Source organism: Triturus cristatus, chromosome 5_2 (genome assembly GCF_964204655.1).
Source record: "Triturus cristatus chromosome 5_2, aTriCri1.1, whole genome shotgun sequence".
NCBI lineage: Eukaryota > Metazoa > Chordata > Amphibia > Caudata > Salamandridae > Triturus > Triturus cristatus.
The window spans coordinates 755,886,215-755,906,563 of NC_140588.1; the positions used below are offsets into that span (position 1 = coordinate 755,886,215).

At 47.1% G+C, this 20,349-nt stretch overlaps 1 protein-coding gene across 3 annotated transcripts in view; it reads right to left on the minus strand.

The window, feature by feature from the left end:
• LRCH2 (leucine rich repeats and calponin homology domain containing 2) overlaps window positions 1–20,349 on the minus strand; it is a 1,103,616-nt gene that overhangs the window by 295,303 nt on the left and 787,964 nt on the right. For all 3 annotated transcript variants that reach the window (XM_085607858.1, XM_085607859.1, XM_085607857.1), the window contains one exon: window positions 9,446–9,562. In XM_085607858.1, coding sequence (XP_085463984.1) covers window positions 9,446–9,562 — 117 coding nt within the window. The remainder of the gene's footprint in view (window positions 1–9,445; window positions 9,563–20,349) is intronic.

A 20,349-nucleotide genomic window follows, 5' to 3' on the forward strand; every position in this document is an offset into this window, starting at 1 on the left:
AGGCCCTAGGGGCCACGCAAACCATATACTAAGTAAGTGGTATAAGAATCACTGTCACGAACACAGGATAGGCCTAGGCCTAGGGAATCGCTGGGGCTACACTATACTACCAAAGGTTAGGAAGTGGGAGGCCCACGGGATTCAGGTGCAGAGTGGAAACACTCACGCGTAATGCGTAGAAGTCGATAGAAATAGTAGTTATTACAAATTAACAGTTTTAGGACACTTCTGGTATAGCTAGAAAGTCGAGACTCGGAAACTAGACCCTAGGATAGTCAATACCCTTGTGAGCACCGGAGTACTCAAGTTACCTAGCCCACGGGCTGCGGGTGCATAGGTGTGAACTTGCGTCGGGTTTCGTCGTTGACTCCTATGGATGCCTGAAGGAAAGTTGCTGACAGGCAGTCAGTGAAGAGTGTCCGGTGGATCCCAAGGATGGAATCAAGAAGGAAGGATACCTGCAAGCAGAAGGGACAGAGTCTAGGTCACCAGCCAGGAACCAGGAAGGAACCAGGCGATGTCGTGAAGATGCAGGTGAAGAGGTGAAGCTTGTCGCAGCAGCCACGGGTACCAGGAGGCGTCGAGGACGACCAGGACCAGGAGACGAGCTGTCCCACGAAGGCTCTTGCTGTCGGCGGCGTCGATGTCGAGCTAGGACCCAACAAGCCTTGGCAAGCGGAACCCACGCAGGATGGAGGACTTGCTTCTGGTGCAGACCAGGAAGGTCTGGGGTGCTTCTCTTTCACAGAGGAGCGGGTGCCAGTCTGGAGGAGCCGGACCAGCAAGATGAAAGCAAAGGTTTGTCGTCGCAGAGGCTACTAGCCAACGGGACAGCAACCGGACAACACGTCGAGCAACTCAGGTGCAGAAGGGCCCCACGCAGAACACGTGAAGTGTGGGGAGCTGATCTTCTTTGCAGATGGTGCTCGGGATTGGGGCTTCTCAATTCCCCAAGCACAGCCTTGAGGAAGCCTCAGAAGTCGCGCTAGTCAGTTACTAGCCACTTTTCCCAAGTCGCCGGTCCCACATCCCTTGTCGCCTCCACGGGTCTCAGCTTTGCTGTAGATGTGGATCTGGTTCAGAGGTGTCTGGAAGTCTCGGCGCTGGTCAGTCTCTGCAGTCGTCCCTCGCAGGATTCAGTCGCAAAGCAAGCAGCGGTCGCTGGATGGTGCCTGGTTGCCCAGGGTGCTCACTTCTTGGCCACAAGGGAGATTTCTTCAGTCTTCTTCCTGAGGTCGAATGTCGAAGGTCTAGAGTTTCTGTTCAAGTTGCAGATTCAGGTTAATCTAATTTAGCAGGGCTCAGCTACCTACTGATATACTGGGCTAGTGGGCTGGGCTACCTGCAAGGTCCCTCCTATGGGTGGGACCAGGAAGGGGAGTGGTTACACCCCCTTTCCTTTGTCCAGTTTAGCGCCAGAGCTGGGCCTGGAGTGCCCCAGCACCGGTTTGAACTGGACTATGCATGGGACACCGTGTGTGCCCCAGGCAGTGTCTAGTTTCTTTCATCCCTCCCTGCCCCAATATACTAAAGTCTGTCTGGGGAGGTGCTAGCACCTCCCCAAGCAGGAAACCTATTGTCCAGGCCTCCCTGGCTGGGAGGGCTCCCAGCTGCAGTGTAGGAAGGTGGATATCTGACTATGGTTACCCCCAACTTTTTGCCTAGTGTCTAGCTGGTTTTTCGACTTAGTTGGCCTGAGATCCTGCCATTCAGGGTCTCAGGCTGTCTGCTCTCTCTTTAAAATGGACTCCATGTACCCTAGGTACATACCCAATTGGTAAGGATCACCTTATTGGACCCTGTACAGTGTACCCTAGGTACCCAGGGCATAGGTGTACCCTAGGCCACCCAAGGGCTGCAGCATGTATTATGCCACCCCTGGTCTTGCCTTCCAATCAGACATAACTGGCTGATCACTCAGCTGGGGCAAGGTCATGTAAGCACCCCTTGCTTAGATATAGTATACCTATATCTACCCTTATATATAGACACATGTGTACCTATCAGCCACTCCTATGGCAGGCCTTAACAATCCTGGAGGCAGAGTGCTTGGTAACATGTGAGATGGTGCTCTAGCATGAGCTGAGCCTGTCTGCAGCTTTCGGAACCATGTCCTTATAGCTGTTCTATGATACAGCCTACCATATACTCTTAAAGTTCCTTATAATCTTAAACGGTTATGGTAACTATGGTTTGGCAGGTGTCTAACACTTTGGAATAATACCCCCATACCATTTCTGGTGATGAGGATATTATTCCTCCCTTCTAGAGGGAGAGACATGTTAAAATCCTACTTTGCTGTTTAACTCTAACCAAAGCCTCAGCATCACAAAATGGATGCTGCTGCCACAGACACGAGTCTGACCTCCTGCTGCTGGGAGTGATCCCGGCAAGGGAGGCTTGGACAATAGGTTTCCTGCTTGGGGAGGTGCTAGCACCTCCCCAGACAGACTTTAGTGTATTGGGGCAGGGAGGGCTGAAAGGAATGAGACATGCCTGGGGCACACAAGGTGTCCCATGCATAGTCCAGTTCAAACCGGTGCTGGGGCACACCAGCCCCAGTCCTGGCGCGAAACTGGACAAAGGGAAGGGGGTGTAACCACCCCCCTCCCAGGTCCCACCCATAAGGCGTGACCTAGCAGGCAACCCAGCCCCCCAGATTAGTATAAGTGTGGTAGCTGGGCCCCAGGAGATTAGATTATCCTGAACTTGCAACCTGAACAGAAACTCTGGACCTTCGACATTCGACGAAAGAAGAAGACTGAAGAATCTCCCTTGTGGCCAAGGAGTGGCTACCCTGTGCAAACAGGCACCATCAAGAGACTTACCCTTTGCTTTGCTGAAGTTCTACGAGGGACCAACTGCAGAGCCTGACCAGAGCCTTGACTTCTCCGACCCTGATCCACATCCACAGCCGAGCTGAGATCCGTGGAGGCGACGAGAGACGTGGGACCGGCTACCTTGGAAAAGTGGCGAGAATCTTCCAGCGCAGCTTCTGAGGTACCCTCGAAGTTGTGCACCGGGGATTGAGAAGCCCCAACCCCAAGCATCATCTGCACCCCACACTCCACGAGTCCTGTGTGGGGCCCTTCTACATTTTCCTGTTTGCCGCGTCTGTCCAGTTGCTTGCCCGTTGGCTAATGACCTTTGCGACGACGCACCTTGATTTTCCACTGCTGGTTTGGCTCCTCCAGACTGGCTCCTGCTCCTCTGCAAAAGAGAAGCACCCCAGACCTTCCTGGTCTGCACCAGAAGCAAGTCCCCCATTCTTCGTGGGTTCCGCTTGCCAAGGCTTGGTGAGTCCTAGTTCGACTTCAACGCCGCCGACAGCAAGAGCCTTCGGGGGACAGCTCGCCTCCCGGTCCTGGTCGTCCTCGACGTCTCCTGGTACCCGTGGCTGCTGCGACAAGCTTCACCTGCAATCTCCCGACATTGCCTGGTTCCACGTGGTCACTGGCTAGTGACCCAGACTCTGTCCCTTCTGCTTGCAGGTATCCTTCCTTCTTGATCCCGGCCTTGGGATCCACCGGACACTCTGTACTGACTGCCTGTCAACAACTTTCCTTCAGGCATCCATAGAAGTCCACGACGAAACCCGACGCAAGTTCACACCTATGCACCCGCAGCCCGTGGGCTAGGTAACTTGGGTACTTCGGTTCTCACAAGGGTATTGACTATCCTAGGGTCTAGTTTCCGAGTCTCAACTTTCTAGCTATACCAGAAGTGTCCTAAAACTGTTTATTTCAGAACTGTACTATTTCTATCGATTATACGCTTTACGCGTGAGTGTTTCCACTCTGCACCTGAATCCTGTGGGCCTCCCACTTCCTAACTGTTGGTAGTGTAGTGTAGCCCCAGCGATTCCCTAGGCCTAGGCCTATCCTATTTCCGTGACAGTGGTCCTTATACCTCTTCTTTAGAATATGGTTTGCGTGGCCCCTAGGGCCTAACTGTATTACTTACCTGTGTGACTTAATGTATGCTTGAATAAGACTGTGTTGTACTTACCTTCAATCTCATAAAGAGTGCTGAGGGTTTGACTAGAATAAATACACTTTATTTTATATATATATCTGTTGTGGTGTCCTTTCATTTGGTATTCAAGGGATTATATATGGTATCACAGCTGGCTTCACATGCCATTCAGAGTTTAGCCTAAGACTGCTCTTGTCCATGCTACCACTAGGATAGCTGGTCTATAAGGTTGACTTTACAACCAATCACCATAAGGGTTGTTTGGACTGATACAAGGTGTACACTAGAATTAGTGACATCATATATCAGGCCAACTTCTCACATGCAGGAGGTCAGACTCGTGTCTGTGGCAGCAGCATCCATTTTGTGATGCTGAGGCTTTGGTTAGAGTTAAACAGCAAAGTAGGATTTTAACATGTCTCTCCCTCTAGAAGGGAGGAATAATATCCTCATCCCCAGAAATGGGATGGGGGTATTATTCCAAAGTGTTAGACACCTTACACGACATGTTTTGATAAAGCCAAACCATAGTTACCATAACCGTTTAAGATTATAAGGTACTTTAAGAGTATATGGTAGGCTATATCATAGAACAGCTATAAGGACATGGTTCCGAAAGCTGCAGACAGGCTCAGCTCATGCTAGAGCACCATCTCACATGTTATCAAGCACTTTGCCTCCAGGATTGTTAAGGCCTGCCATAGGAGTGGCTGATAGGTATACATGTGTCTATATATAAGGTAGGTATAGGAATACTACACCTAAGCAAGGGATGATTACACGACCTTGCCCCAGCTGAGTGATCAGCCAGTTGTGTCATAAGGGAAGGCCAGGCCAGGGGTGGCATAATACATGCTGCAGCCCCTGGTAGGCCTGGGGTACACCTATGCCCTGGGTACCTAGGGTACACTGTACAGGGTCCAATAAGGTGATCCTTACCAATTGGGTATGTACCTAGGGTACATGGAGTCCATTTTAAAGAGAGAGCAGACAGCCTGAGACCCTGAATGGCAGGATCTCAGGCCAACTAAGTCGAAAAACCAGCTAGACACTAGGCAAAAAGTTGGGGGTAACCATAGTCAGATATTCACCTCCCTACAGCATGGCTGGAGGGGTTGTCTCGAAGGGGAGGGAGTAGCCCCTTCGGACGATTTGCAGCACCCACCTGTCCGATGTGATGGATCGCCAGTGGAGCAGGTGATGGCGAACTCTGCCGCCCACTGGCGTGGAATGGGCCTGAAAGCTCGGACTAGGAGGGCTTTGAGGCGGATGCTGCTGGGGTGGATGTGGACTGACCGGCACATTGTCCTCTAGTACCGCCACGGCGGAATCCACGTCCGCGACCACGTGCAGGTTGGTTCTGCAGCCGGTGGCTAGGCGGACGTGAGGAGGCGCCCCTTCCTTGGCCACAAAAGGGGCGAAAGGCGGAAGTTTGCGGCCGCAAGAGACCCAAGGACTTGGCCGTAGCCCGGGAGTCCTTGAAACGAGCCAGCGCACTATCCGCCTTCTCACCAAAAAGGCGAGTGCCATCAAAGGGCATATCCATGAGGGTACTCTGGACATCCCCCGAGAAAGACGTGGACCGCAGCCAGGCATGGCGCCGGAGCGCCACCGTGGTGGAAATCGCCCTACCCAGCGAGTCCGTGGTGTCTAGTCCACACCGTATGGCATGTCGTGCTGCATCTCGCCCGTCAGCAAGCGCCTGGGAGAGACGTGTCCGGGCCTCCTCCGGACACAGGGGCAGCACGTCCTCCACCGTATCCCACAGAGTGAGGTCGACCGGCGCCGGCAGAGATCCAGGCCTGGATCCCTCGGGGGACCTGCGGCGTCGGGACCGAAGTCGTCGACGGCACCGGGGCCGGAGCCGCCGGCACGCGAGGTCGCCCAGTCGAGCCCGGGGGCCCGAAGGCACGCCGGCAGGCGGCGACGGCGGAGCCAGGCCCCTCATGGCCGAGAGGAAGGCACTGACCTCCGCCGGAGTCGCGTCAGTCCCAGGGACCGGCGGGTATGGAGACGAACGCGGCTCCTGCGACTCCGACGGAGCCGTGGGGAAGGGACCACCCTGACTCTCGGCCGAGTCGCGCGACCGGCGAGGGGAGTCCGAAGAGCGGTGTCGCCTCTTGGACTTCTTTGATCGCTTCGACTTAACCGAAGACTTCGAGCCCGACGACCGATGATGGTGGCTGCGGCTCCGCGACCGGTCCTTGGACCTCCACCGGGACCGTGCGCGGCGCGGAGCCGAGTGCCGAAGCTCGAGAAGCTTACGTGACCGCTCCCGCCTAGCCTTCGAGGTCAAGGCCTGACAATCAGGGCACAACTCCAGGTCGTGGTCGGCCCCCAGGCAGTAAAGGCACCGGCGATGGTGGTCCGTCACCGACATTAGTCGATGACAGGAGTCACAGGCTTTAAACCCAGGCATCCTACCGGCACCAGAGTCGAGTCGACAGAAGACCAAAAAAAGTCAAAAAAGTTTAGTCAAAAATTGACTAAGGGGTAAGCTCTTCCCAGATCTGCGCTGTTTGGCGCGTAAAAAAGAAGAACTGACGTCAGCGCACGAGGGCGGCGTCTAAGTACTCCGACGACGTCATTCCGGCGCACGACGCCAACGACGGACGCGGAGCCGCAGACGACGCCTAGCGTCGCTCAAGGGGTATTGCTACAAAAACCTTTCCGGATCCAGCCTAACGCCTGGGGATATTCTAAGGTGAGGAATCTAACTAACGTGTTTCTTTCAGATAAAAGGTTTGTTATTTACAATGCCAGTAGCTCAAAGTCTCGCAAATGCGAGACCTATTGCATTGCAAATGCTTGTTGACTGAGGCGCAGGTGTGAGACTTAATCATTTCCTTGTATAGACCGCAGCATGATCTGAATAGCCTCAGGCAACCCATGTACTTTAAAGTAACATGGGCACTCGAAACCAAAAATGATTGCCCAGGATCACGCAGTTTAGTCAAATGTGGAAATCGGGATTAAAACACGGTCTCCTGGTGCAGAAGTCTTTTACATGTTCACCTAACCACATACCCTCTTCTCCTCATGGTACTTTTCACGGTGAAGACAAGAGGATGCATACATTAGAGTGTATATATGAAAGAGTGACAGTGACCAGGTCTGTGCACATTATCCTTCACGACACAATATTCTGTGGTGCACTTCCTCTCTGGTCGCAATGTCTATTTTTCCATAGCCCTGTTTCTTGTTTTCCAATTGAAATGTCGAATAATGTCTCTCTTAAGACTTAAGTGTTCTTCCCAGTTTATCTCTTTAGAAACACTGATATACTGAAAAGACGTCTTACACTCCCCTTTAGAGCTTTATAAAACTCTTTTTGTTTACCAATATAGTTTAAAATCTACTCGGGGGGGGGGAGGGGGGGGGGGGGGTTGGAGGGGACCTCCATGTCTCCTTGAAAGGGCAGTGCCTGCTAAGTGACTAGGAAACTAGAGCTTGTGCTAAAGAGACCTGTGAGTAGTCCAGTTACCTTCACATTGGTGACCTGTTTTATTGTCTAGCGCTATATTGCCATTAGTGCATCTCGCGGTGTGGTTGGAGTTCAGCTATCTTCACGCGCTGATCTTTGGGCTGGCATCATAGTCCAGAGTCTGGTGGTTGTGGTCATCAGTGGTGTGCACGTTGTTAATATGCTTCATTGGCATGTATGTTTGCTTGCATGTGTGTGTGAACCTTACTGTTCTTTTGTGTGTTCGGAGGTCAGTACCAGTAGGGTCGTGCCATGTTGTAGGCGTGGCAGACACGGAGGCAGCACATGCACAGCATTTGCAAATATGTGTTGGCGACTGTTCAAACCACATCTCCTACCTTCCCCATCCAATGCCATCTCTGCGTTTCTGTGTAGTGACTCATGATGAGCAGGTCCCCTTTACTTTCATTCCTGTCGCTCTTCTTCTTTCTTATTTGTTTGGTCCCTGGGCATTGTCAGTCACCGGCCTACATTGCCACTTGATGAGTGGTGTAAGGATTGAAAGGGAGTGCTAAATTGGGTTGGCAGAAGCACAACAACACTGTTGAGTGTACTAATGAAAAAGAGCTTCTTACACTGTGTACTGAATGCTCAGCCACGCTCCATCACATGAAGATCACATTTACTATATATGATATGCCATGCTTTATGTCTTAGATGTATGGAGTATAGTAGCGCAAGAGATTGTGTCAATAACCGGGGAGGTGAACTGTGGTTATACTGAATAAGCAGCTACTTGCATCATTATCATATAAAATCTCTTTAAATAAGTCATAACTATACTTTCACAATTGCCTTATTAACCGTCTTGCTTTCTCAAGTTAGCTTGAAAATGTACCATTTGCCCACTCATTTTTCAAAATGTTCTTTGGCGGGGGGAGGGAACCCCCACTATAACGGTCGGGCTCAGTTGCTACGTTTGCTCGTCATCGCTACTTTTACGCCCTACCACTTTCAAATGTCACCAGCCGCCACTGAGAAGCGCTTCAAGTGTCCGTGCCTCCTCGAAGCAGTCACAGTTTTATGCTTTCCGTTAAAGGCTGAGGACGGCACACAAAGTCACTCACATATTCAAGCGCAAGATAACGAAGAATCTCACTCCTGTCCTCGAATATTTGGTAAAGTATCTTGGGTGCTCGGCAGTTGCTCCAGCGAGCAGAGTGCCAGTAACAACGATGCCACTTCGTAGCATATTCCAATGTGGTTCCTGAAGAACTGTTCTTCCAGGAAGAAACCAGGCACTGCGTGCTAACAAGGGGGCTACGTACGGTTGTGCATTTGTTTGTACGATGGGCTACCACCTGCCTAGTGCTGGTGGAAATGGGGCGTGGTATTTATACGCAGTCGTGTCGTTTTACAGTTTATGCACGTGACATCACTTATACGGTTTGAGCTCATAATCTGTGAAAACAGAACATAGGCGTTTGCTTAAAAGTACGGTAGAATTATCAGCGTTGTATATTTATTGCAAGTGTGTCTCCGGGTTCATCACACAACGAATATTGGTTTTAAATACTGCAGGACATATCTATGAAATTAGGGTTTTGCGTCTGTGATATTAGCACAGCGCTTTAATGCCCAAGGTGGGGATTGAAGTGTTTACTTGGATACAGTAAGCTGTCCAGGCCCCGACAGCAGTCACATTTACACTGCACCGTGAATCTTAATACATATCTTGTGCAACACTTAATGGGGCTACTCTCTGATGTCCACGATGAAAGGGTAATGACACATCCCAAGTACAAATTCATTTGTTCAGACCAGTGCAATCTTCCATCTAGTAAAGAATGCAGCAGAAACACATTAGTTTAGTTAGTTTCAAAGATGAGGGTCTATCTTCACAGGGCTACTGGATGGCACGGAAATGTCGCTATGAAAACATATGAGAGAGTGGCACCTTCAGGCGATAAACAGGTACTGCTAGCAACTATCAGGCGTAACCCATAATAAAACAACTGCTCAGTTGAAAAGATATGTGTAAAATACCTTGAAATACTCTTTCCTAATTTGTTTGGTTCTTCTTCTTTCTTCATTATGCCAAATGAAAGACTGTGTTTCCGGCATATGCTGTTCTTCCGTTTCATCCTTTCGTATTTCTAAAGACTAAAGAAAAAGAAAATAATACTTCCATCAATGAGTTAGGAGCGACATCGTAATTCAACGTTCTTTAGTTCTCACATTTCGTGCTTCTTGGCGCTACTGTTAAATTTCCGATCCAGATTACATAATGCAACAATGATAAACCGACCAAACACTACAGAAATGGCAATTCTACCAACCCTCAAAATCTCGATCTTTGGATTGTGAGCACAAAATGACACTTCTTAGGTGTGCACACTGCACCCGCTATGACGCGAACTAAGCCGAGCAAAAACTCGCACTTTAGGAACAGACAGTAGGAAAGTTTAGTGAGATTAAACCACTCTTAGTTTGCTCTATGTGAACTGAGCCCAGAAAAGAACAGAGAACGTATCTTTGTGGTGCTATTTGCACTGTAGCGATATTTAGTACAATATTTCAAACCGTGTGCGTTATTGTGCAAACACAAGGAGATAATGGACGGAGCACTGAAACTTTTAAGACACTCACCCCCAGTCACAGATCGGGGTTGAATCAATCATCGTTCTTTAGCTCACTTCGCCACCTCAGTTCAGACCCAGCCATATGCAAACCAGTCTTGACACTGTGCCTCATGGGAACAGTCCAGCCCAACTGCCAAGCCAGGTCTTCCTTGGACCGGAAACAAGCATCCTGGGACTAGTTTCGGGGTAACACCCTTCATCAGCCAGGCTAGCTTGAATCCAGCGGCAAAGTGATCAAGGGACCCACGTCTGGGCATACCCTGCCAACCTAGGGCGAACAAAGCAAACACAAGGAGATAATGGATGGAGCACTGACATTTTTCAGACACTCGCCCCCAGTCACATATCTTGGTTGAATCATCATCCTTCTTTAGCTAACTTCGCCAACCCAGTTCAGACCCAGCCATATGCAAATCAGTCTCGACCCTGTGCCTCATGGGAACAGTCCAGCCCGAACTTCCAGGCCAGATCCTGCTTGGATTGGAAACAAGCATCCTGGGACAGGTTGCAGGTTATCACCCCTCATCAGGCAGGCCAGCTTGAAGCCAGTGGCAAAGTGAGCAAGGGACCCACGTCTGGGCATACCCTGCCAAATTAGGGCAAACAAAGCAAACACAAGGAGATAATGGACGGAGTACGGAAACTTTTCAGACACTCACCCCCAGTCACAGATCTGGGTTGAATCAATCATCGTTCTTTAGCTCACTTCACCACCTCAGTTCAGACCCAGCCATATGCAAATCAGTCTTGACACTGTGCATCATGGGAACAGTCCAGCCCGAACTGCCAAGCCAGGTCTTCCCTGGACCGGAAACAAGCATCCTGGGACCAGTTTCAGGATAACACCCCTCATCAGCCAGGGTAGCTTGAATCCAGTGTCAAAGTGAGCAAGGGACCCATGTTTGGGCATATCCTGCCAACTTAAGACGAACAAAGCAAACGCAAGAGGATAATGGATGGAGTACGGAAACATTTCAGACACTCACCCCCAGTCACAGATCTGGGTTGAATGTGCTCCATTTCATTGCATGTCAGTGCTGTTTGATAGCAAGCAAAATCATTGTTTGCGCTCTGTCAACATATATAAAATACAAACATTGTGGATTCAGGATGCGTTTAGGTCTTCTAGGTACCCTTATAGATACCTGAAATGCAAAAACATTTGTGTCCAAAGATGTAGGTTTACAGTTGAAAATGGCTTTTTGAATGGGCCGTAAAAGTGGAACAGGCAATGGAGACAATAATAGGAAAGTCTTTGTTTTTTAGATAGTACTTCATAACGCACAACAACCATTTTTATGTGCTGTAAAGAAAAGATCTATTATTACCCAACCTAATGGCACTACATTTATCAACCTCGAAAGGTTGAAAAGCTAAATTGGGCTTGCTGGTATATGAACATGTGACCTGGCACATGTTTAACTCACTGAGTCTGGCTAACTGCGGGTTTGTGCACTAATGGCAACATAATCAAGCACAACAAACAAAGTTCAGGTAATTCAAGTGATTGATATTTTCAAACGGCTCACTGGATCCTGTAAAAATTCCAGCCTCTCACATGCAAATTACCATTGCAGCCCCACCCGCCTTAATTCATATAGGTAATGGCTGCACCACAGACCCAATAGCCTCTTCAAGACCCAGGCTGAGGGGTGGTAAAGGCTGGCGAAATCTCTAAGTAAATATTGCTGCTATTATAGCAGTAGCCCATTCAATTTGAAAACCCCACTTTCGTTTGCAAAACCTATTTCTACTGTAAAATATGCAAGTTTCAGAAAAGTGCCAAGTTCGATAATAATCAGAAGCAATTTATTCGAAACAACAATGCTTCTTAAGTGCAAAATTAGGCCAGGACAAATTGAAATAGGCCGTTCCGAACCTGCGTAGTACTGGTGTTATGTTTCTTCACTGCTAAGATTTCAAAGCCATAATTATAATATGAAAACCGAAACCGAAAGTCCCAGAATGCTATTGGCACTAGTGCTCCAAGAATGGTGGAGGGTGTTACAACAACGTACAGCATCTTGTAGCCAATGCCTTTGTTGTATGTCTGTGGTATGGAATGTTGGTGTGTGATGATGCTGTAGAATGTTGGATGTGAGTCAGTTGAAGGATGGGCTGAGCAGCAGGTAGGCTGCTCTTGGTGGGGTTCTTCATTACACCTTTGATCTTAACATCTTAATAAAGCAACTTACCTTTTCTACACTTGCACTAACCACATCCCATCCTCGTTGCCAAAAGTACAAGTTACTTACCTTCGGTAACAATGTATCTGGTAGAGACGATTCTAGCCGCAGATTCCTTAACGTAGAATTGTAAAGCGCTATAACGTTTCGTTAGGGGTAATAAGCTCTATATAGTTACATTAATACAACTGTAACCAAGAGTGAAAAACAAATGACATCTGTGTTCTTCAACATTTGTGTTAAGTTTACAAATGATCCACAAGATGGCAGTCACGGCTCACTTTTGAGATGAAATGCACACCACACAGTCTGAGGTTTTATACAGTGGCGGTATCCATATTAAGCTGCCAGAGTTTTCAACGGCAGTAAGTAGCAGATATTCAAAACCATAGGAATATGTTAAATCTAATGGTGTTTGTAATTTTTCTTTTGTTTTTTTTCTCCTTAAAAGTGTTGATGTGCATGATCAATGTCCATGGGAGTTGTCATATGTGACAAGCACAGTGATGTATGCCCAGCAATGACGCTTGTGAGCTGAGCTCTCGAGCGAACACTGAGTTCACGGTGATATCCTGCACTACTTACCTGATGTGTAAGTCAATCTGTGATTTTTTTTCATTGCTTCGTGACCTGACATGACATGTACTGTACCATCTGTGAGATATTGAATAAAAGACAAGTTTAAAAAAAAATATATATATAATGGTGTCCGGTACTCTCCAAAGTATTAACAATGAAGTACGCTTTCTGCTTGCTCTGTCTCATTAGAAAGCCTACAAGTTAACACATACACGGCATTATTACAAAAAAACACTGTGACGCAATCAATGCTAGCGCGACAGTGATTTTATTTTTGTTACTTTAAGCGGGGGTGAATCGGAGGGACTGCAGAGACGTGCACCCAAAGAGAGCATGTTTGAAAAGTAAAAAGAGGGCGCCTGCGCTGCAGAAGCCTGCAATGTAAGTACACTGTCCACCACCACAGCTACTAGGTCAAGGCACCACAGCAAGACAAACAAGCATTTGCAATGCAATAGGTCTCGCATTATAAAAGTGTGAGCAGTTGGCATTGCTAATAATAATGCAACATTAGCTATTGGCATTGTAAATGATAATGACATTTATTTATGTGTTTGTTTTATAAAATAGATAAAAAGGCATTGTCATGAACAATGCTAATAGCTTAAACTTTTGCAAATGCAAGACCTATTGCACTTGTTTCAGTACTGAAGGTTTTTTTAAAGTTTTAGTCACTACTCAAAATGAAATCCAGTTTATCAGCATTGCCAGTGCTCCTTTATGTTTAATGCCATAAATGAAACACAGTGTTCTAAGCAGATTGCTAAATAGCATCTCCAGCCCCGATCACAATGTCTCACTTCATGCTGGACAGTGGGCACCCTGTTTACATGCAGCGCCAAGTCGGGGTGAACTAATGCACAGGCTGAAGTCTGTCAGCCTCCGTGGCTCAAAGCATTCCTTGCAACAGTCCGCTGTGTCAAGGTATTGCCATGTGTACAGCACACACTCTGCAACAGCAAGTGGTTTCAAAGTTGAGGGTGACTTCCTAAACTTTCCCGAGGTGTTCATCGTGTTTGGTGACAGCCTATTTATGCTGAAAGCCCAAAAAACTGTTTGTGGTTGTGTGTTGTGTGTGGTTGTGTGTGTGTGGTTTTGTGCATGTGTGGTTGTGTGTATGGTTGTGGTTGTGTGTGGTTGTTTGTGTGGTTATGTGGTTGTGTGTGTATGGTTGTGTGTGTGTGTGGTTGTGTGTGTGTGGTTGTGTGTGGTTGTGAGTGTGTGTGTGGTTGTGTGCGTGTGTGGTTGTGTGTGTGTGTGGTTGTGTGTGTGTGGTTGTGTGTGAGTGTGGTTGTGTGTGGTTTGGTGTGGTTGGGTGTGGTTGGGGTGTGGTTGTGGTTGTGTTGTGGTTGTGTGTGTGTGATTGGTTGTGTGTGTGGTTGTGTGTGTGGTTGTGTGTGTGGTTGTGTGTGTGGTTGTGTGGTTGGTTGTGGTTGGTTGTGTGTGTGGTTGTGTGTGTGGTTGTGTGTGTGGTTGTGTGTGTGGTTGTGTGTGTGGTTGTGTATGTGTGGTTGTGTGAGTGTGTGTGGTTGAGTGTGTGTGTTTGTGTGTGTGGTTGTATGTGTGGTTGTATGTATGGTTGTGTGCATGGTTGTGTGCATGGTTGTGTGCATGGTTGTGTGCATGGTTGTGTGTGTGTTGTTGTGTGTTAGTTTGTGTGTTGTGTGGTTGTTTGTGTGATTGTGTGTGAGTTGTTGTGTGTGGTTGTGTGTGTGGTTGTGTGTGTGTTTGAGGTTGTGTTTAAGATTGTGTGTGTGGTTGTGTGTGTGTGTGTGTGTGGTTGTGTGTGTGTTTGGTTGTGTGTGTGATTGTGGTTGTGTGTGTGTGTGGTTGGGTGTGTGTGTGTGGTTGGGTGTGGGTGTGTGGTTGGGTGTGGGTGTGTGGTTGGGTGTGGGTGTGTGTGTGGTTGTGTGTGGTTGTCTGTGTGGTTGTGTGTGTGGTTGTGTGTGTGGTTGTATGTGTGGTTGTATGTGTGGTTGTGTGTGTGTGTGGTTGGTTGTGGTTGGTTGTGGTTGGTTGTGTGTCTTGACCTTATTCTGGAGGACCATACTATGGTTAAGTGTTTCGTGGCAGCTAAAGATCTGGTAACTTACACAAACATTATGGGATGTAATACTTAACAAATTGCACTATTTTTACCAGACCTCTGCAGAATGGAAAGTAAATAGGACTGGGAACTTGGTGTGGTGAGATGATAGCACCAGCCAAAAGGGCATAATTAGAAATTATGCTTATTTCACTTGTCACTTATGCAGATTTTTGGGACTGGTGATATTTCAAGAGTATTTAAAGTGCCACATGATCTTTTTCCATAGTTAATAGCAAAAATGATCAATAGGTGAGGTGTCACAGTAGATTTTAACCGCAGATGCACCCCAAATGGTGACACGCATGTTTAGCCTAGATGTACCTAAAAGACTTTATAACACTAGAAAAGAGCTTTTAAGAGCTCAGACCTATCTAGAGGGTGTGGTAAAGCCAAGTGTACTCTTCATTGCATTGGGTTCTAGGTGGCGTAGGCATTTGTATTTGTTTGCCGTTTGTTGGAGTAAGGTGTTGAGGTGTAGTGTCTGCAAGCCAAGTGGATGTGTGTATGAGCTAGTTGCCACAATATGCTATGCATTGCTTTCTATACGGATTTAAAGTGTGCCAGTGTATGAATGACTTGCAGAAGTATATTAAGTATGCAGAAGTAGGATTCAGTGCGGGGTGCAGTGAGTGTGTGTGTGTGTCAGTGTGCTATGGACAGTGCTTCAGATGTGTCAGTCTGATGGTTCAAGAGAACGTACAGTGGGGCTCTTGGTGTGTTGGTTTCACAACGGTAGTTTCTTAGAAATCTGATTTGGGTGCTACACAAATGTGTATCTGTTTATTTTGGTAATAAATAACAGAAATTAGTGCTACTCCGGAGTACTATTTGTAGAGCTTCCTTGCGGCCATTTCAGACATCTTAACACATGGATACATTTTCAAAAGTAACCGGGAGAGCACGCATATAATGTGCTTATTCACAAGCAGTGAAGGCTACAGAATTCGCACAGGCCTCCTTTATTGCCATAATCACTCTTCCTTATCAGCCCTATCAGTGCCCACATGCAACAGTCAGACGTTTAGGCTCATGTTTCAGGGAAATTCTTGCAGCTGAAAACAGAGTACACATCTAGCATTTGATTGAAATGGCTCCCGTGAAACACCCATGGAGAGGGCTACAACAATAAAACCTGGTAGAGAGCTTTATCTAATGACCAGACTGGACTTGCATTTATTTTATTTTCAGCTATGAGGCATGTCTGTGGCCTGTTATCTTGGTGCCAAGTCTGATTCCGGGGCGAAGTGCACGCAATTTCTGTGGAAAAACGGCGCCCCCTTTAAATCGGCTGCTCTGTGCTGTGGACTGAGGGAAGAGTTGGATGTGCTGAGCTGGGAGTGAGCAGAGAGTGTTTCCAAGGGTCAGTGATCGGGACTGGCCAGAAACAGAACCGTTCTTGTAATTTGAAGTGCGCCCGAGTTTTTATTTATAAAGCTTTATATAGCGCTGGCGAGACCCGTGGGTATCAGGGCGCTTTGCAAACAAATAAAAGAGGGTGCGAAATGAAAGCACAAGGACAGACGAAAACTCAAGCAAATGTTACACTTTAAATGTACTTGTGCTGCCTTTCACCATCACATTTCCCTAACTACGAAAGAGAAGAAAACAAAACAAGTGTATAACAAGCAATGGCCGAATGTGAAAGTAATTAGGCCTAATAAATAATTTGACTCAGGTACGGACACTGCATTAAAACATTGGAAGAAACGTCCATTATAGCACCTTAACTAGCTCAGAACAAAACATTCTTCAGTCACACGCCCTGCATTCTTTCCATTAGCAAAAGCCCTCTCCCCGGTCTCCCCCTGAAAGAAGGAAAACACGCAGGAAGATCGGCAAGAATGTGAAAAGAAAAGCATCAGATAGATCATCTTCCTCAACTCACAAACCAACAAATAAATAAGCTGCGAGGGGTTAGGGACGGAAAGCGATGCTATTCTGAAATGTCCAGGCTGCAGGAAAGCAAGGCTCCACTTGCAAAATAAAAAAAATGAACAAGTCACTCTCTGCATAGGTAACCACCTTTCCACTCCAATAATGATTTATTTTATACTCAATACCACTGTACACCCAGGATCCCAGCAGAAACACATGCATTTCCATGTGAAGAGACTATCGAGATTACTCCTTTCAGATATGCAATGTGAGCTGCAAAAACGGGGGAGGCTAACATTTGTAAAAGTCACTTACCTCTTGCTACGACAAAACTCAAATACTGAATAAAAAGAAAAGGCCAGGGCTAACGCTCACCGGGCTAGGAGGAAATCAAGAAGCAATGAGATCTAGCCAATTTGAAAAACAAATCAAGTCCACAAAAAATGTTGGGTAACATGGATTAAAGTGTTTTTTTTTTTAAACGAGGTTTGCTGTGTCACAGCGTTAAAAAAATCAAAAAACTTTAATATGCCTCACTGCACAAGAGCACACGTATGCCTGCCGCCTACACAATTGCACAACTCGGAGGGCACATGGGGAGAAGAAACGGGTGGGCGGTAGGAATAAGAAAGATGGGGTTGGTTTAGAGCACACGTATGCCTGCCGCCTACACAATTGCACAACTCGGAGGGCACATGGGGAGAAGAAACGGGTGGGCTCTCAGTTTAATGTGCCTGAATCTTCAGAGATGTGTCCGTTTCAGTCTGAGGCTGGGAGTATGTGCGCGGTGGCGAATGCGTTTATTATTTATTTGTATGCAGATAGAGAGAGCCATACGAGTAGGAGCTTTCAGTGACACCTCGATTAAGTGGCCCCTTCATCACGTCCTGTTGCCTGTCTATTGTACAGAAATCAATGAAATGCAATGAGCCATATTTATTATTTACCGGTTACCTTTTCTCAAAATAAACGAGTTTTTCATAAATCTCTCAGAAAAAGCAAAAACTTAGTATAGCAAAAGTTATCTTGCATGGAATGCTCAGTATTCGATTTTAGATTCAAGTTTTGGTTCAGTGCAGTAACGTTTATTTATTTACTCTTAATCAGTACTTTTACTAAGAGTTAAAAACTTCTATGTGAGTGCATGCCAGGGAGTAGAGCGATGACGTACACAGTAGTGATTTTTGTAAACCAGGAAACGGGTGGGCGGTAGGAATAAGAAAGATGGGGTTGGTTTAAAAGAGAGAACCAGGTATTGAAGAGCTATAAAATGACTACACACTGGGTGTGAAAGAAAGAGTGAATAGTTTTTGTGCATGGAAATGGTGCTGGGTGAGTGTGTGTAAGAAACAGCAGAAGGACTGTACCTTAAAGAATGCATACATCTTGACTGTTCCTAGGTAGACAAATCGGTGAAAAAAAACAGCAGACACACAACCCCTCTGTCCTAAGACCACAACCCAGGCAGCCTTTCGCATCACCCCTCCACGAAGCGCCTAGAGGTGGCTCAGTACACAAGCCCACTCAGTTCTATTCCAGGCCCTCAAAAAGGAGGTAAGTGGCGAGGCATCCAATACCAAGCAACGAAGGGAGAGGAGACCGGCACTCCTCTGAAGGAATGCACCTTTAAGTAACTAAAACAACCAAGATGCCTGTGCTCGCGTCACACGTCATAACTCCGAAACCATTCACTTCTCATTTTCATTCTGTCCCAACCTTTCACACTAGAAAAAGGTGATATGTTTTTAAAAAATGTATTAGAATGGTGTGTGCAGTTTTTATTGGGAGCTCACGCACTGTATTCAAAGTTTCACTTAAGGAGAGCACAGATACAGTGCTCATTTAGCTGGCACGGTGCTTCTCACATGCATGTGTGTGTGTAAGTATACATGGGCATGTCTTTTCCAGAGTATCTTACTTTTAGCACCTCTGCCTCAAATTAAAAATGCGAAGCAAAATGCTTAGGCAAGTTTCAGAACCTTTTTCATCAATACCTGAATTTATGCAGTTTTTCGAATTTGGAGCAGATATATCAGTGTGTTATTTCCACCCATTAGCTTTCCAACTCAGACAGCAGCTCTTTAACCAGGGATATTTCGAAACTCACAACATCCATGATGTTATGGGGACTCTTAGCCTGACAGAGCGGTGCTGGGCAGGGTTGCGGGATGAAGCAAGCTGAGAACAGGAAACATCAAAGACGCTGATGACAGGGGAAGGAAAAAAACTCAAGCGGTGCAGTGCACGTAGTCTCTGGGGCCCGAGGTTTTACATGCCGGAGTCCTTGCAGGACTGTCGTGCGTGAAGCACAATAGATGCAAATCCAGTTTATTGTGTTTAAAGCTAGATGTTTCTTAAAAGTATACAGAAATATGTCTGCCACACATGAAAGGTCGATGTGAAAAAATGACGGTTGGACATTTGTTGACAGATCGGATACAAAAGTTTTGACTTGACTTGTATATGTGTGTGTAAGTATATTTATATCATTTGTACAGGGCACTTTCTGACATTGGGAAGGCGTGGAATAGCTGTCAGCAATTCGGTAACTTTCCAGTGCCAACAACATAAAAGTGTAAAAATACTAAGCCTGGCCCCATTTAGAAAAATAAACCAGCCCCAATACGGAGAGAAGCAGAAATGTCCCAGTTCCCTGCTGGATCAGTGTGTGATCTGTGAGCTAAGACACTTGATACAGACACCCCACCACTGACTCGTGGGAAACACAGCAACAAGTCCTGCTACTTGACACATGTGTGGCACTGCGTTCTTTTTAAACTCGACAGCTCGTGTGTGATGCAAAAAAAAACTAGGAGAGGTGTGCCAGCAGGGTGCCACGCAGGGCACTGCACTCTCCAGGGCACTGCCTACTCGCAGAACACAAGGACAAACATCTAAAGATAAGCATCGCGATCACGATAAAACATCAAAGCGGCCGCGAAAGTGAAAGACAACGAGTGCTTTCAGGCTGCCAAATGGTGCGCGCGCCCGGCACACATGCACAGAAGTTGGCGGCCTGAAAGCACTCGTTTGCACTTCCAAAAGTGCTTTGACTTGACTTGTATATGTGTGTGTGTAAGTATATTTATATCATTTGTACAGGGCACTTTCTGACATTGGGAAGGCGTGGAATAGCTGTCAGCAATTCGGTAACTTTCCAGTGCCAACAACATAAAAGTGTAAAAATACTAAGCCTGGCCCCATTTAGAAAAATAAACCAGCCCCAATACGGAGAGAAGCAGAAATGTCCCAGTTCCCTGCTGGATCAGTGTGTGATCTGTGAGCTAAGACACTTGATACAGACACCCCACCACTGACTCGTGGGAAACACAGCAACAAGTCCTGCTACTTGACACATGTGTGGCACTGCGTTCTTTTTAAACTCGACAGCTCGTGTGTGATGCAAAAAAAACCTAGGAGAGGTGTGCCAGCAGGGTGCCACGCAGGGCACTGCACTCTCCAGGGCACTGCCTACTCGCAGAACACAAGGACAAACATCTAAAGATAAGCATCGCGATCACGATATAACATCAAAGCGGCCGAGCGGCCGCGAAAGTGAAAGACAACGAGTGCTTTCAG